The sequence below is a fragment of the Cyprinodon tularosa genome, unplaced genomic scaffold (genome assembly GCF_016077235.1).
Source record: "Cyprinodon tularosa strain WSP-4 unplaced genomic scaffold, ASM1607723v1 ctg724, whole genome shotgun sequence".
NCBI lineage: Eukaryota > Metazoa > Chordata > Actinopteri > Cyprinodontiformes > Cyprinodontidae > Cyprinodon > Cyprinodon tularosa.
This window is the reverse complement of record NW_024039479.1, coordinates 114,217-132,104: the sequence shown is the minus strand read 5'-3', so window position 1 is coordinate 132,104 and position 17,888 is coordinate 114,217. Positions and strand designations below refer to the sequence as shown.

Genomic DNA, 17,888 nt, shown 5'->3' with positions numbered 1-17,888 from the left:
TGTTCCACAGTCTCATCTTCCCCACAGTCACATTTCCCTGTCTGATGTTTCCCTATCAAAAATAACGATCTATTCAATCCAGTGTGTCCTATTCTAAGTCGAGAAATAATAATCTCTTCTCTCCTGTTCCTTTCTGATCTTCTCATTGGTCCAATTCTCTTTTGTATTTTATAAAGCCACCTTCCTTTCTTTTCTTAATTCCATAACTTTTGCCACCTCTCTTTTGCTTTTTGTTTAATTATACCCTTTATTTCTGTTATACCAAAACTAACATTAATGTCTACCCTTAACTTATTGGTACTCTCCTTAGCCATCCTGTCTGCCCTTTCATTTCCTTTTATCTCGTTATGTGCCGGAACCCAAACAAAATTTACCACTAGCCCCATCATATTTATTCTGTAAAGTGTTTGTTGTATTTCAAGTAATATATCTGGTCTACTGACTGACTGATTATTTTGCAAACTGACTAATGACGAACTGGAATCTGAGCAAATGATAGATTTTAATGGTCTTACCTCTTCCACCCATTGAACTGCTAAAAGCAAAGCTAGCATTTCACCGGTATATACTGAAACTCCATCACTAATCCTTTTTCCAACATTAATATGAAACTGTGGTATAATAAATGCTATCCCTACCCTATTAGCAGTATTTTTTGATGCATCTGTATATATTTGTATATAATTATAATAGTTATTTAAGTGTTCTTGTACTATATATTTATTCATAACATGAAATGTATCTTTTTCCTTCTTTTCTAATAATGAGAGATCAACTTTAGCATCAGGAAGTATCCAAGGTGGAATTGCTGTTATTGGAACTGTCTGACATATATCTAACTGATTTAAATTAATTTCATTAACTTTAGTGTTTATTACCCATCCAAAGCTCTTTAATTGTTTCTTTTCCTTTTCCCATCCAGGTTTAAGCACCTCTAATGTTGGATGATCCTTCCTTTGTCCCTGTAAATTTGACCAGTAGGTTAAAGATAATTGATCTCTTCTAACTTTAAGTGGCATTTCTCCCATTTCAACCTGTAATGCTGCTGTTGAAGAAGTTCTAAAAGCGCCTGTACATATTCTTAAAGCCTGATGTTGAAGGCTATTTAACTTATGGAGGTTTGTATCTCCAAACCATCCAGCTGGCCCCCAGCCGCCGTTTCCTTAATAAAACAGCTGCAGATCATCCAGAGCAGCCATACGGAAGCCGCAGTAGCTCTCATGCTGACGCTGGAAACTCTCTCCTCAGCTGGAAGCTCCTTCTCCACTGAGGCAAACCTTCAATTAGTTTAGATTGCAACATTTACTTTTAGGTGCATACCGCCACCTACTGGACCGGAGCATGTAGCAAGAGCCACATTAATGTGATGTTTTATATATATATATATATATATATATATATATATATATATATATATATATATAACCTTATATATATATATATATATATATATATATATATATATATATATACATATATATATATATATATATAAGGTTTGGACACACCTTCTCACTGAAGGGGGGGGGGGTGTGTCACACTTAATAGTACAAGGTATAAGGAATGGTTATATTAACCTACATTCAAACAGAGTTTTATGGGGCCCCCAGGAACATGGGGCCCTACACAACTGCCTAGTAATGCCTAATGGTAAATCCCCCCCCTGCTCTGGATTATTAAAGGAATAGTACACCCAAAACATGATTAGCCTTCATTTTCTACTCACCTCCATGCTGAACAACACTCTGGAGTACTTTTTTGATATCTCAAATGCATCTGGAGATCTGGGAGACTTCTTGCTGTCTGCTGACATTCAAATAATGGAGGTCTATGGCGCCCGAGACAGAAAGGTCCACAAAAGTCCACAAAAACTTGTCAATATTCCTCCATACTGCTCGTCCAATGTAATCCAAGTGTCCTGAGTGGGTAGCATCCAGAATTTACTCGAAACGAAGTCATTTAGAACGTTTTAGAGCCTAAACAGTAGTGTATAGGATTTCCTAATAGCGCCCCCATGCGCGCTCACGATTCTACGGAAGCCGGCAGACCAAACCAGCGCATTCAGCTCGGCAAAGAACTCATGCTCTTCCTCAACACTGAAGTCCTCAGACATTTTTCTTTCGTTGTTTCTTTCTTTGCACAGGTAAACGGCACATTTCTTCTTCTACGCTTGCATTATCGGCAGACCAGACGCTGAATGCGCACTTCCTTCCGGTTTGGTCTGCCGGCTTCCGTAGAATCGTGAGCGCGCATGGGGGCGCTATTAGGAAATCCTATACACTACTGTTTATGCTCTAAAAACATTCTAAATGACTTCGTTTCGAGTAAATTCTGGATGCTACCCACTCAGGACACTTGGATTACATTGGACGAGCAGTATGGAGGAATATTGACACGTTTTTGTGGACTTTTATGGACCTTTCTGTCTCGGGCGCCATAGACCTCCATTATTTGAATGTCAGCAGACAGCAAGAAGCCTCCCAGATCTCCAGATGCATTTGAGATATCAAAAAAGTACTCCAGAGTGTTGTTCAGCATGGAGGTGAGTAGAAAATGAAGGCTAATCATGTTTTGGGTGTACTATTCCTTTAACATGTGTTGTTTGTTTTTTGGGAAACTAAATGAGTTTTTAAATCAAATCCTAAACAAATGAAAGTAAAACTGCAAATAGAAATATTTTCCAACATATAACTGAAACATAAAGTTAACTTTTTAATCCAAACGTTGTTTTGTTTTTACTTGAATACATCTATTTCTACATCAAAGGCCCCCCCACCACGCTGGAGAAAAGAACCTGTGAAGAACACTTTCTATAAACAATTGACTTAAAGTTGGAGGTTTTTTTTCACCTTTGCCCAAATCTGCTGAGGAAATAACAAACAGCTCACTCATTGCCCATCTGCCTTTACAATAACATAATAAAAATGGGTTGTGTTTATTTAACTGCAAGATGAATCAGAAATTGTAGAAGTTGATGCAGCGTTCAGTAAGTCACTGATATCCAACGGAAGTAGAACCTTTTTATTAGAAATGTGCATTTTATACGGCATTATGTGTCCTCCATAAATGATAGAAAGTTCCTGTCATTCATGTGTGAGGATAGAGAGAAAGAGAAGAAGTAGAGACAGGGAAGGGAAAGAAACAACTACAGAATATCTGCTCACCAACAGACCTCAGTCAGTCCGGGTCGGACAGAACACCTCTGATGTCATCGGTCTAAGCCCCTCCCATCAGGGCTGCGTTCTGAGCCCCCTGCCGTTCACCCTGATGACACACGACTGCGTCCCCAGGTTCACCACCAATCACATGGTGAAGTTTGCAGACGACACCACGGTGGTGGGCCTCATCAGAGACGACAACAACCTGGACTACAGAGAGGAGGTGGAGCAGCTGGTGGTGCAGAGATAACAGCCTGATCCTGAAGGTGGAGAAGACCAAGGAGATCATGGCGGACTTCAGGAAGAACCGCCCTAACCACGCTCCACTGCTCATCAACAGGTTTCATTTCATCCAAATGAAAAATGGAGAACAGATAAGCAGATCATGGCTTGTCTACAGTGAAAAGAAGGACTGGGTTATTTACTTTGGCCTTTTTGGAAACACAGGAAGGAGCAATCAGCTAAGTGAGCTTAGTGCTTGGAAAAAATCTTTCATTCCTTTAGAGACAGGGGCCTCCCTCCTGATGCCTCTACCCCCGTGACCCGACCCTGGATAAGAGGAAGATGATGGATGATGGATGGATGGATGATGGATGGATGGATGGATGGATGGATGGATGGATCTTTAGAATGGGTCTGTTTGATGTGTTGACTTCTCCATTCAGAGGGCCCCCTGCCTGTCTTTGCCTAGGGCCCCACATTTCCTAAAACCACCCCTGTCCCTCATCCCCCACCATGGACTGTTCTCCCTGCTGTCCACTGGGAAGACGCTGCACAGCGTTTGACATTTAAATATTTCCCTACGACTTTAATCATGTCCCAGACTCTGCACACCAAAGCAAAGCATAATTGCTCCATATAGATTCATGCTCTGAACTTCCATATCAATACCTTGTTTTTTTTTTTGTTTTTTTTTTGCACCATGTTTTTTTCTCCCACACTGTTTATATTTGATCACTGTGGTACTTTAACAAATGGAAATGCCATGAAAGCTGCACAAAACGGCATTTTGTTTAATATACACTCTGTGTATTCAAAATGACAATAAAAGTTGTCTAACTCAAAAGCCAATGAAAAAGACTGCCAACAAACAATTAACTGATCCAGTTCTGTCCACTAGATGGCGCAGGGCAGCACAAAGCAACTGAGCCATTTATAGCCTTGTGTTGGAAACAAGAAAGACTTCTCCTCAAAAAAACATTCCATTACTTTTTCTTATGTTCCCCAAATAATAATATCTTCATAACCCTACTGGCAATAGGCCCTAACCTCCATGTTTATAGATGGCAGCAGAAAAGAAACCACATCTTTCAGTTTGATGATCAGACTCTGTGCTTCTGATGTTGCTTCTGTCTGCCTATATAGCACCTTTGCCAAAAGCACTATATAAGATTAGGCCCTTTATTTATAAAGAATCCCATAAATCATTCCTGCTAAGAGCAGGTGGAATGGATGGTTTAACAGAGCTATGGCTCTGGGTGAGTTTAGCAACTGGATTAAAAATAAATCTAGGATTATTCTTATTCTCCTCTATTAATGAGGAGAAATATCCTGCTCTTTTGCAGTTCTATGGTAATAGAACAAAAGGCAAGGTTCTGGGGGAATTGTCAACTGCCCAAGGAGAAATTTTTGATCAAATGCTAACCCAACTGTTTTTAATATTCTTTTTTGTTTCTGCATTTTTTTATTTTATTTTATTCATTTTTTATTTTTTTCCTACTTGCTCTGATTCAGTTTTATCCTCCTGTATTTTAATCATGTAAAGCACTTTGCATTGTCTTTGTACTGAATTGTGCTATACAAATAAATTTGCCTTGCCTTGCCTTGCTCTTGCTTTACAAAGGGTCCTCTTATACAGCAGTAAACTATTTTTCCAGGGCAGGCAGGGTTCCTGTTGGCCTGTAGAGTGCCATCCTCTCTGAATTTAAACCTGTTTTGGATCAAATGGGTTTCAGTGTAAACTAGAAAAGCTCTCTGAGAGCGCAGACCTCCTCCAAGCAGCAAATGTTGCCCCATATGGTGTTTTCCACTTATAGCTAAAACTCAGCAATGATCTGGCCCGTCACCTTATTGAAATGAACTGTTCCTTGGCTTGAGGTGCAGCGCTGGTAAAAAAGATTTAAACCTTTTCTTAACGTTTCAATCGATCCTGCTAACAAACCAACAACGTTCCCTTTTCTTGCGTTTTGGTCTTCAGTAAAATACCTCTGGACTTTGAGAGTCCGATGCTGAGGCTGTCAGTATCACCCATCTCTCATGCCATCTTGGTACTCCCTGCTCCCCCAGAGACGTGCAGTAAAAATGCCTCCCTGTGCCGCATCTGGCTGCAAAAACAAGCAGTTTTCTGGCTGTGCACTGGATAAAAAAAGGAAATCTAGATAGTCATTTTTTCTTGAAATAAATTAATTTGCTCTTGGATTGAGGAGGTAAAACAAACACTTTTCCAATGGAACCTGATTACTTACATTTAAAATAAGAAAACACAATTGCATTGTCTTATTTTAAGTGCATATTATCTAATCTTATTTTAAGAGTAAAAATACTGTTGTTGTGAGGTTCTACTGCCAGCCTTTAAAGGCGGCTCCCTCCCACACCTACCGGGTCTCTCTAAGGTCCACACCCAGTAATTGCTCTGCTTCCAACCAACCTGTTTTTCTTCACTAAGACGCAGACGTGTTGGAGCGAGAGCTGTTTCTGCGCTGGACCAGTTTGCCCTGAAGCATTGGGAGCGCTCAGCCTGTACAGCTCATCGTATCATCAGACACACTTTACTATACAGCTGATAGTTTTATGTGTATCATTAAACGTAATCCTGCATTTCATCCTAACTTTTTAATCTGCATCCACAGGATTTGGAGCTTTTCTTGTTTTAATTATCTGCATAAATAAACAGATGTTCAGCTATGAGAGAGAACAGAAATCACGGGTTCTTAAACTCCACTGATCCTACGCTGATGTGAATACTTTTCATCTCATGACCCCCGGCAGCAGGGGTGACATTAAGGAAGGGTGGATTCAGGGCCCTAGGCAAAGACAGGCAGAAATGTTAATAGAAAAGACATCCATTATCTGTTCTATGTTGTGTCCCTCTCTTCTTGTCCCTTTTCTTCTTGTTTTCCTCTCTATGTTTTGTACTCAGCTGACTTTTCATGCTGTCTCTAAAGGAATGAAAGATTTTTTCCAAGCACTAAGCTCACTTAGCTGATTGCTCCTTCCTGTGTTTCCAAAAAGGCCAAAGTAAATAACCCAGTCCTTCTTTTCACTGTAGACAAGCCATGATCTGCTTATCTGTTCTCCATTTTTCATTTGGATGAAATAATAGCTGCATGAATCATGACAGCAGACAAGATAGAGGAGAGCAGGAGGCGGGGTTACCAATCTACTTGCTCTGGAGAGCAGAGTTCGCTGCTTTTAGATGTTGTCTCCAAAGTCTCCAGTAGCAGAAAAAAGTCTCTAGATTTGGCGCTAGGAGCTTTTTAGAAATCAAAGTGCTAGAGGGGTCTGAAAAGTGGCTAAATATAGCGACTAAAGCGCTAAGTTGGCAACACTGCTCTTTGCATCGTTTGTTTTCAAATGGTTTGCTGCTGTCTGTTTGGACCTTTCTGAACATATGCAGCAAATGGACTGATCCAATATGGTGGACACTGAAGGGGGGGGGGGGGGGGGGCTGAGACACACTTAATATTATCAGCGTTCTGATGGCATTTTAGCTAAAGGATTTTTATCAAAAACATAATTAATGTGCACAAATAAGGAATAGTTGTATTAACCTACATGAAAACAGAGTTTTATGGGGCCCCCAGGAACTTGGGGTCCTAGGCAGCTGCCTATTATTGCCTAAGGTAACAGTTAAAAGGCCGTTTCTATCCCTCATACATGAAGTGGAGCACTTAGAGGCTCCCATCAGCAAAGCTTTGTTCACTACTTCTAGATTTTTCTCAGAAATGACGAACATTGAAACATGTCATTTGTGATCCACAGGCGTCACATTTCACCCTTCCATTCCCATAATGGCCTCTTAAATAAATCCTCTCTCCTCCTACGTTGGTGTTCATGTCAAAACCTCAAAGCTCCTTATCTTTCATTTCTGAGAATATGATGAAAAACGTGCTTTAGATGCAGGTCATGAAAGAATGAACAGGTTTCATTGTGACTGTCTCTGCAGATAACCAGCAGCTCTGTAGGAACCTGAACTGATTGATCAGGGTCCTTCTAACCTCCACGCTGCCAAATGGGCCATTCTCACCGATGTCGGCCATGTTGGGGTTAATTCACCTTGAGGCTTATCGCCGCCATCCTCTCTGTTTGACCACCTGTGTTTGTCAAAGTCCTGCTCACTCAATCACAGATACGCTGACTTCTTTTGTTCAAAAAGGAAGCAGAAAGAAGTCAAATAAAAAATGTAGATACATTTAATGAATTTATTATTTTTCATTGCATCAAGCTGGTAAGCAGTGGTGTTTGTATAATCGTGTGCAGCGTAGCCAGCCAGTTTTCGTTTCTCATTAGATCAGCAAAGAAGCTCATTGAAGCCCACAGCATCACTCCGCCTTTCTGCTCCACGGCCTGCAGGTTTAGAGAAAACACAGTTAGTCTGAATCTTTTTAAAGCAAAAGTTTAGTTGCTAATGTTGGAATAATTATCATTGAAGATGTGTGAGTTTATCACACCCTGCTATTGGCTGCCTGTTGCGCTTCAGAAATGATGTTTTAATCTAATAAGGCCAGTTCCTCTGTCCGGATATACAGTTATGATCTTCATTCTGTATGTGGCAAAGATTTGGGAATGAGAGCAGCGTCCTATTTTGAGGAAGCTGCAGCCATGGATGCCTAATCATCTGCTGATGTGTCTGATGTAAAATGTGATGATGTTGCAGACTGAAGATGTAGAAAAGCCTTTTTAACTGTTAATCGGTGCCACTTCCTGACAGGTGAGCTAAGATATGAGAATATTCATAAGGCATCTGCCTTATGAATATTCTAAGCAATTTCTCTGATCTGAGGAAGATTACATTTTCTATCTAAATCTGTTGTCATGTCTCCTGGTTATTTAATACATAAAAGTTATGAAGTGTTATTTAAAAAGTTTGTCCCGAGTGATCTCTATTCAGGGAAAGGAACCGGGGAGATAAAGCTTTCTTTCTTTAACACTAAACAATGAGCAGCATCTCTTCCAATGAAACAACTAAACTGAGCTACGTTTCTTCAGGCAAAGCAGCTGAGACCACGTTACATTTCAGGAGGTTTCATTTAGAAGCACAAATAATCCTTCATTCATCAGCAGGAGAGTTTAATATTTAATTTATTGGGGCTCAGATTGATTGTTGAATCATCACTGTGCTTACTTTAATCCTTTAAAGGAACTTATTTTCAGAGGCATATTGTTTTCTCTGCAGATTATTTGAATCTGAAAGGAAATAAAGAGGGAAATCAATAACAGCTCTTCAGACATCCTGGTTAGTCCACATTTCTAACAGACTGAGAATCAGAGGCTGCATCAAACACTCACTGCATTGATAAAGGCGATTCACCCGCAGGATGTCGGTGCGGCTCATGGTAGTGGCTCTTCCGATCTGCACGTTTGCGTCGGGGATGGGGACGATGGTGGGCTCTCTGTTTCTGGAGAAGGCGTACCTGTAATCCGGACATCACAGCACAGAATTAAACCATTACAGTGTGCTATAAAAAAAATCATTAATAATAATCAAAGCTGTTGAGTTTCCCAAACTTTGATTTCTATGTTTTTTTTTAACTTTCAATCCAGAAATGTTTGTGTTTATATGAAACTAATAATCAGGAAATAAAGAGTCTGACTTAAAAACATCATATTTTTATCTGGCGTTCACTGCCCGTCAGTGGAGACGTCAGAAATGGGTTTGAACCAGCAACCTTAGCAGCCTCCTGATGCTCTGCCGTCTAACTGTCCTACAGATACACCCCCTGCTGCTAGCCAGTGGCGTGCATGGATATTATTGGGGGCAGGTGCTCAGGTTGGAAAAAGGGCACCTTTTTCCAACCTGAGCCGCCAACGGCGTCTGATGCTGCAGGAAACAATCTTCCCCCGTCCATATTGGTGCCGATTAGATAAAAAAATAATTTCTAATCCACTGATGTATAAACAAACCTGAAAAACAATTGACTAGATTGAGTTTTTATTATTTTATTTTCACCAGTGGAACGCTCTATTGAGGCGGAGCTACACGCCTGAAGGAAGCTAACAAATATCTAGACTCTTGGTTTGATTGGCTTTTAAATTCATAAATGGTATTTTGCACCAAAGAGTAAAGAAAGAAAAAAAAAACTGATTTCAGTAGGATATTTTCAGGTCCACAGTGGAAGAGAACAGGAGCTCTACCGCCACCTAGTGTCTATCTATGCATGTCGCTGCTGGTAACCTCACCATGAAAGGCTTTGAGAAATAAATAACAGAATCGATCACCTCATTTCATCATTTTATCAGCAATGATAAAAATTAGCATACCCAGAAGTCAAATAAAGAGCTAAGCTATAAGAACTAATAACTGAGTGATGTTGAAGATTAGAACTGCCTCTGTTTTCTGCTTTTACTGTCCATTTATATCATGCTTAGTTTACACATCTGACCAGAGGCATCCAAAGTATTCATGTATAAATCCTGCTGGTTAAAAACACTTTAGAAGTTAGAAGATCAACTTCAGCTTTTTACTCCAGTAAAAATGTAAAAGTAGCATTTTTAAAACTAATTAAAGTCTAAAAGTAAACATAAAGCAGGAAAACCTGTTAAGGCCAGAAGCTTTACTGCTCTACTCTATTAAAGGAACATTCTGGATGATAACTTCCTTAGTTTCTTAGTTTTATAACTAATGGTAACAGCATCACATTTAACTTTGCATTATATGGAAAAAGTGAAAAATTTGAAAAAATGTATTTTGGTTTGTGGTGAGCAACAGGTTGGGGCAGCACCGAGTCCGGTTTCATCCAGACTATTAATTGTCTGGATGAAACTAATTATTTAGATGTTTTTTTTTGGTTGTTTTTTAAATACCAACAGGCCATAATGAAAATGAGCTTATATGAAACAGAAGTAATGAGTCTATTTTTAAAACGTGAGGAGTAGAAGGAAAAAGTTGTCTAAAAGATAATAATGATAATAATTACTGCAGTAAAGTATAGAAAGCCAGCATTTCTACTTAAGGAAACTAATGAGGTGTTTTTACTTTGTTACTTGAAGCCCCTGCAACTGAAAAATATTTTTCAGCCCTGAAATAAATTTTTTTTTTCCTGCCTCAGTTTTTCATTTCACGTTTACCTTCCATAGTGCATGACAGAGCTGTAGTCGTAGGGAGTGCCAAGGTTGTTGGTGTTGATTTTCCTGAAGTTATGCTCCTGCCCTGCAGGCCAGGAACACAAACTAGTCATTCCTCAGAAGCTATTGCTACAGCCAATTAAAAAGATGCTCAGTCTGAGCTGATTTCAATTAGGAAGAAGCAATAATCTCTGGTGATATTGCATCATTGCTTTAGAGGATTCTGTGTGGAGCTCACCGGGGATGACGTTCTGCAGGAGGATACGAACGTGGTTGTCCCTGTCGGACCTGGTCTGCTCATGGTTGAATCCCAGAGCATGCAGCAGCTCATGCTGGACAATCTGGTGGTAAACACACCCACTGCGGCTCAAAGACACCACCTGGGCGCCGCCACGGCGACCGACAAAAGACCAACACCTGGAGGGAGGAGAGACAGATCCATCACACCTGATGATGCAGGGGAAGCAGCACTCTCATGTCTCTGGGTGTTTTTACCCGCCGCGGGACTGGATGTCCACAAAGTCTCGTTCTCTTTGGTGGGGCCTGAAGCGGATGCAGGTGGAGGAGTGAAATGACTGCAGACCTCTGGTGATGATGTCTCTCTCTCTTGCAGCTTGGAGAGAAGGAAGAGTATCAGTAAATGAATCAATAGGAATGTGAGTCATCTCGATAGCAAAACCACAAGGCCTTTGGGAAAGACCGCTCTCACTCCTTTGCTATGGTTCTGAGATAAGTCAGGCTAAATCGTCTTCAGGCTCCTTCCTGTCGGGCTAAAACATTGTCAGACTCCTTCCTGTCGGGCTAAAACATTGTCAGACTCCTTCCTGTCGGCTAAAACATCGTCAGGCTCCTTCCTGTCGGGCTAAAACGTCTGGAAGCTCCTTCCTGTGCGGCTAAAACGCCTGCAGGCTCCTTCCTGTCGGTTAAAACGCCTGCAAGCTCCTTCCTGTCGGGCCAAAACGTCTGGAAGCTCCTTCCTGTTGGGCTAAAACGCCTGCAGGCTCCTTCCTGTCGGCTAAAACGCCTGCAAGCTCCTTCCTGTCGGGCTAAAACGCCTGCAGGCTCCTTCCTGTCAGGCTAAAACGTCTTCAGGCCCCTTCCTGTTGGGCTAAAACGCCTGCAGGCTCCTTCCTGTCAGGCTAAATCGTCTTCAGGCTCCTTCCTGTCGGGCTTAAACGCCTGCAGGCTCCTTCCTGTCGGTTAAAACGCCTGCAAGCTCCTTCCTGTCGGGCCAAAACGTCTGGAAGCTCCTTCCTGTTGGGCTAAAACGCCTGCAGGCTCCTTCCTGTCGGCTAAAACGCCTGCAAGCTCCTTCCTGTCGGGCTAAAACGCCTGCAGGCTCCTTCCTGTCAGGCTAAAACGTCTTCAGGCCCCTTCCTGTTGGGCTAAAACGCCTGCAGGCTCCTTCCTGTCCGGCTAAAACATCTGGAAGCTCCTTCCTGTCGGGCTAAATCGTCTTCAGGCTCCTTCCTGTTGGGCTTAAACGCCTGCAGGCTCCTTCCTGTTGGGCTAAAACGTCTTCAGGCTCCTTCCTGTTGGGCTTAAACGCCTGCACGCTTCTTCCTTTTGGGCTTAAACGCCTGCAAGCTTTTTCCTGTTGTGCTAAAACGTCTGCAAGCTCCTTCCTGTCGGGCTAAAACATCTGGAAGCTCCTTCCTGTCAGGCTAAATCGTCTTCAGGCTCCTTCCTGTTGGGCTTAAACGCCTGCAGGCTCCTTCCTGTTGGACTAAAACATCTTCAGGCTCCTTCCTGTTGGGCTTCAACACCTGCACGCTCTTTCCTATTGGGCTTAAACGTCTGGAAGCTCCTTCCTGTCGGGCTAAAACGCCTGCAAGCTCCTTCCTGTCGGGCTAAAACGCCTGCAGGCTCCTTCCTGTCAGGCTAAAACGTCTTCCGGCCCCTTCCTGTTGGGCTAAAACTCCTGCAGGCTCCTTCCTGTCCGGCTAAAACGTCTGGAAGCTCCTTCCTGTCGGGCTAAATCGTCTTCAGGCTCCTTCCTGTTGGGCTTAAACGCCTTCAGGCTCATTCCTGTTGGGCTAAAACGTCTTCAGGCTCCTTCCTGTTGGGCTTAAACGCCTGCACGCTCCTTCCTGTTGGGCTTAAACGCCTGCAAGCTTTTTCCTGTTGTGCTAAAACGTCTGCAAACTCCTTCCTGTCGGGCTAAAACATCTGGAAGCTCCTTCCTGTCAGGCTAAATCGTCTTCAGGCTCCTTCCTGTTGGGCTTAAACGCCTGCAGGCTCCTTCCTGTTGGACTAAAACGTCTTCAGGCTCCTTCCTGTTGGGCTTTAACACCTGCACGCTCTTTCCTATTGGGCTTAAACGCCTGCAAGCTTCTTCCTGTTGTGCTAAAACGTCTGCAAGCTCCTTCCTGTCGGGCTAAATCGTCTTCAGGCTCCTTCCTGTTGGGCTTAAACGCTTGCACGCTCCTTCCTGTTGGGCTTAAACGCCTGCAAGCTTCTTCCTGTTGTGCTAAAACGCCTGCAAGCTCCTTCTTGTTGGGCTTAAACACCTGCAAGCTTCTTCCTGTTGTGCTAAAACGTCTGCAAGCTCCTTCCTGTCAGGCTAAATCGTCTTCAGGCTCCTTCCTGTCGGGCTTAAACGCCTGCAGGCTCCTTCCTGTCGGGCTTAAACGTCTGGAGGCTCCTTCCTGTCGGGCTAAAACGCCTGCAAGCTCCTTCCTGTTGGGCTTAAACATCTGCCGGCTCCTTCCTGTCGGGCTAAAACGCCTTCAGGCACTTCCTGTTGGGGTTAAACGCCTGCAAGCTTCTTCCTGTTGGGCTTAAACGCCTGCAAGCTCCTTCCTGTCGGGCTTAAACGCCTTCAGGCACTTCCTGTTGGGCTTAAACGCCTGCAAGCTCCTTCCTGTTGGGCTTAAACATCTGCAGGCTCCTTCCTGTCGGGCTAAAACGCCGTCAGGCACTTCCTGTTGGGCTTAAACGCCTGCAAGCTCTTTCCTGTTGGGCTTAAACGCCTGCAAGCTCTTTCCTGTTGGGCTTAAACGCCTGCAAGCTCTTTCCTGTTGGGCTTAAACGCCTGCAAGCTCCTTCCTGTTGGGCTTAAACGCCTGCAAGCTTCTTCCTGTTGGGCTTAAACGCCTGCAAGCTCCTTCCTGTCAGGCTAAAACGCCTTCAGGCACTTCCGGTTGGGCTTAAACGCCTGCAAGCTTTTTCCTGTTGTGCTAAAACGTCTGCAAGCTCCTTCCTGTCGGGCTAAAACATCTGGAAGCTCCTTCCTGTCAGGCTAAATCGTCTTCAGGCTCCTTCCTGTTGGGCTTAAACGCCTGCAGGCTCCTTCCTGTTGGACTAAAACGTCTTCAGGCTCCTTCCTGTTGGGCTTTAACACCTGCACGCTCTTTCCTATTGGGCTTAAACGCCTGCAAGCTTCTTCCTGTTGTGCTAAAACGTCTGCAAGCTCCTTCCTGTCGGGCTAAATCGTCTTCAGGCTCCTTCCTGTTGGGCTTAAACGCTTGCACGCTCCTTCCTGTTGGGCTTAAACGCCTGCAAGCTTCTTCCTGTTGTGCTGAAACGCTTGCAAGCTCCTTCCTGTTGGGCTTAAATCGTCTTCAGGCTCCTTCCTGTTGTGCTAAAACGTCTGCAAGCTCCTTCCTGTCGGGCTAAATCGTCTTCTGGCTCCTTCCTGTTGGGCTTAAACGCTTGCACGCTCCTTCCTGTTGGGCTTAAACGCCTGCAAGCTTCTTCCTGTTGTGCTAAAACGTCTGCAAGCTCCTTCCTGTCAGGCTAAATCGTCTTCAGGCTCCTTCCTGTCGGGCTTAAACGCCTGCAGGCTCCTTCCTGTCGGGCTAAAACGTCTGGAGGCTCCTTCCTGTCGGGCTAAAACGCCTGCAAGCTCCTTCCTGTTGGGCTTAAACATCTGCCGGCTCCTTCCTGTCGGGCTAAAACGCCTTCAGGCACTTCCTGTTGGGCTGAAACGCCTGCAAGCTCCTTCCTGTTGGGCTTAAACATCTGCAGGCTCCTTCCTGTCGGGCTAAAACGCCTTCAGGCACTTCCTGTTGGGCTTAAACGCCTGCAAGCTTCTTCCTGTTGGGCTTAAACGCCTGCAAGCTCCTTCCTGTCGGGCTAAAACGCCTTCAGGCACTTCCTGTTGGGCTTAAACGCCTGCAAGCTTTTTCCTGTTGTGCTAAAACGTCTGCAAGCTCCTTCCTGTCGGGCTAAAACATCTGGAAGCTCCTTACTGTCAGGCTAAATCGTCTGGAGGCTCCTTCCTGTCGGGCTAAAACGCCTGCAAACTCCTTCCTGTTGGGCTTAAACATCTGCCGGCTCCTTCCTGTCGGGCTAAAACGCCTTCAGGCACTTCCTGTTGGGCTTAAACGCCTGCAAGCTTTTTCCTGTTGTGCTAAAACGTCTGCAAGCTCCTTCCTGTCGGGCTAAAACATCTGGAAGCTCCTTCCTGTCAGGCTAAATCGTCTTCAGGCTCCTTCCTGTTGGGCTTAAACGCCTGCAGGCTCCTTCCTGTTGGACTAAAACGTCTTCAGGCTCCTTCCTGTTGGGCTTTAACACCTGCACGCTCTTTCCTATTGGGCTTAAACGCCTGCAAGCTTCTTCCTGTTGTGCTAAAACGTCTGCAAGCTCCTTCCTGTCGGGCTAAATCGTCTTCAGGCTCCTTCCTGTTGGGCTTAAACGCCTGCAAGCTCTTTCCTGTTGGGCTTAAACGCCTGCAAGCTCTTTCCTGTTGGGCTTAAACGCCTGCAAGCTCTTTCCTGTTGGGCTTAAACGCCTGCAAGCTCCTTCCTGTTGGGCTTAAACGCCTGCAAGCTTCTTCCTCTTGGGCTTAAACGCCTGCAAGCTCCTTCCTGTCAGGCTAAAACGCCCTTCAGGCACTTCCTGTTGGGCTTAAAAGCCTGCAAGCTTTTTCCTGTTGTGCTAAAACGTCTGCAAGCTCCTTCCTGTCGGGCTAAAACATCTGGAAGCTCCTTCCTGTCAGGCTAAATCGTCTTCAGGCTCCTTCCTGTTGGGCTTAAACGCCTGCAGGCTCCTTCCTGTTGGACTAAAACGTCTTCAGGCTCCTTCCTGTTGGGCTTTAACACCTGCACGCTCTTTCCTATTGGGCTTAAACGCCTGCAAGCTTCTTCCTGTTGTGCTAAAACGTCTGCAAGCTCCTTCCTGTCGGGCTAAATCGTCTTCAGGCTCCTTCCTGTTGGGCTTAAACGCTTGCACGCTCCTTCCTGTTGGGCTTAAACGCCTGCAAGCTTCTTCCTGTTGTGCTAAAACACCTGCAAGCTCCTTCCTGTTGGGCTTAAACACCTGCAAGCTTCTTCCTGTTGTGCTAAAACGTCTGCAAGCTCCTTCCTGTCAGGCTAAATCGTCTTCAGGCTCCTTCCTGTCGGGCTTAAACGCCTGCAGGCTCCTTCCTGTCGGGCTAAAACGTCTGGAGGCTCCTTCCTGTCGGGCTAAAACGCCTGCAAGCTCCTTCCTGTTGGGCTTAAACATCTGCCGGCTCCTTCCTGTCGGACTAAAACGCCTTCAGGCACTTCCTGTTGGGCTTAAACGCCTGCAAGCTCCTTCCTGTTGGGCTTAAACATCTGCAGGCTCCTTCCTGTCGGGCTAAAACGCCTTCAGGCACTTCCTGTCGGGCTTAAACGCCTTCAGGCACTTCCTGTTGGGGTTAAACGCCTGCAAGCTTCTTCCTGTTGGGCTTAAACGCCTGCAAGCTCCTTCCTGTCGGGCTTAAACGCCTTCAGGCACTTCCTGTTGGGCTTAAACGCCTGCAAGCTCCTTCCTGTTGGGCTTAAACATCTGCAGGCTCCTTCCTGTCGGGCTAAAACGCCGTCAGGCACTTCCTGTTGGGCTTAAATGCCTGCAAGCTCTTTCCTGTTGGGCTTAAACGCCTGCAAGCTCTTTCCTGTTGGGCTTAAACGCCTGCAAGCTCTTTCCTGTTGGGCTTAAACGCCTGCAAGCTCCTTCCTGTTGGGCTTAAACGCCTGCAAGCTTCTTCCTGTTGGGCTTAAACGCCTGCAAGCTCCTTCCTGTCAGGCTAAAACGCCTTCAGGCACTTCCTGTTGGGCTTAAACGCCTGCAAGCTCCTTCCTGTCGGGCTAAAACGCCTTCAGGCACTTCCTGTTGGGCTTAAACGCCTGCAAGCTCCTTCCTGTCGGGCTAAATTGTCTTCAGGCTTCTTCTTGTTGGACTCTATAGGTCCTCGGTCACATTCTGCCAAATGCTTTGCAAGCATTTAGCATTTTTTGAAAAGTTGCACGAAGAACACAAAGAAGTGACTTGAGGTGGACCTTGTAGAAACTCACAGAACTGGTTGGAGATCCTGTAGGGGATGTAGACGTTGCCGTCCTGGGCCTTAGTCCACAGGCAGCCTCTGGATGTGCATGGATCAGCGTTCCCCAGACCTGTTGGCATGGCAATGTCTCCAAACATCACCAGGGGGTCATCCAGGTTCCTCCCTGCAAAACATCAAATGGAGGAAACGTGGTCTTTTCCATCCCACTTGTCCACTATTGTCGCTATCAATACTTAGATCATTTTCGGTCCAGCAGCTGTTCTGGAGGACAAGAACCTACCGAGGTTAGCATTAGCCTTTTCCAGCAGTGTGGAGATACTGAAGTCCTCATCCTCAATGTTGTTGTCTGCACAAAAACAGAAACGTTGCAGTTTGTTTTACAGAAGTTGAAGCTCAGGGTTACTTTAACCTGAATAGCTGCTGTCTTCACTGATACTGGGACATTTTATAGGAAAACAAAGGGAGACATGGGAAAGATACGCTCTGAACAAACTGGACTGAAACATTATTAAACACAAGCTATTAATGAAGGAAAGCTTACCAGCGCTTCCATCAGTCTTTTCAGTTAAAGTCTGAAAGAAAAGGGTTGATTAAAGCCCTGAAAGGAAAACCTTCATCATTTTTCAAAGTGGAAAATCTTACCTGTGATGTGGCGCAAAAGAGCGCACAGAGGGCGGCGGTCAGGAGCATCATGGCTGTCTGTTGGATGGCAGCGTCTCACTCAGACCAAGCTCTGCAGCTCAGGTCTTTATGTAGGAGGCCGACAGAGACTGGAAGTGGCAGTTGTTACCTAATAAGAGTTGAAGTATCAGCAAACTGCGACACATGTTGCAGTTTTGTTGAAATTTCCTGTGGTCTTCTCCAAACAACCCCCTCCCCAAACCGTTTCAAAACCTTTGGCTTTCATCTTCATCATATGCACGCTACAGAAAACTGTTACTGATAAAAGAGCTGACATAATCAAGCTCCTTTACGATAAGGAGAAACATAAAACATGAACCAAAGATTAGAGTAAATTCTTTTTTTTTTTTTTTTTTTTTAGTGTCCTGTCTGGCAATGTGGCAATAAGAATAATTGTCTTGATACCAAAAAGAGCCCAACAGATTTTACTTTCACAAGTGGAATATGGCAATTGCCATATTGCTCCACTTGTTTCATGCATATAAATTGCTTTATTATAATTATGCAGGGAGTTT

The 17,888-nt window shown here is 44.4% G+C and overlaps 1 protein-coding gene across 1 annotated transcript; it reads right to left on the bottom strand.

The window, feature by feature from the left end:
• Window positions 1–7,561: 7,561 nt before the first annotated feature.
• Window positions 7,562–17,482, bottom strand: LOC119772689 (high choriolytic enzyme 1-like). The gene is made up of 10 exons (XM_038269228.1): window positions 17,335–17,482; window positions 17,234–17,264; window positions 16,973–17,038; window positions 16,703–16,855; window positions 10,938–11,055; window positions 10,681–10,859; window positions 10,446–10,527; window positions 8,667–8,791; window positions 8,503–8,564; window positions 7,562–7,724 (listed from the first exon to the last, which is right to left on the bottom strand). Exons 1-9 carry the CDS (start codon window positions 17,383–17,385, stop codon window positions 8,512–8,514), a joined length of 858 nt encoding a protein of 285 aa, XP_038125156.1. The 5' UTR covers window positions 17,386–17,482; the 3' UTR covers window positions 7,562–7,724; window positions 8,503–8,511.
• Between the last annotated feature and the right edge of the window lie 406 nt (window positions 17,483–17,888).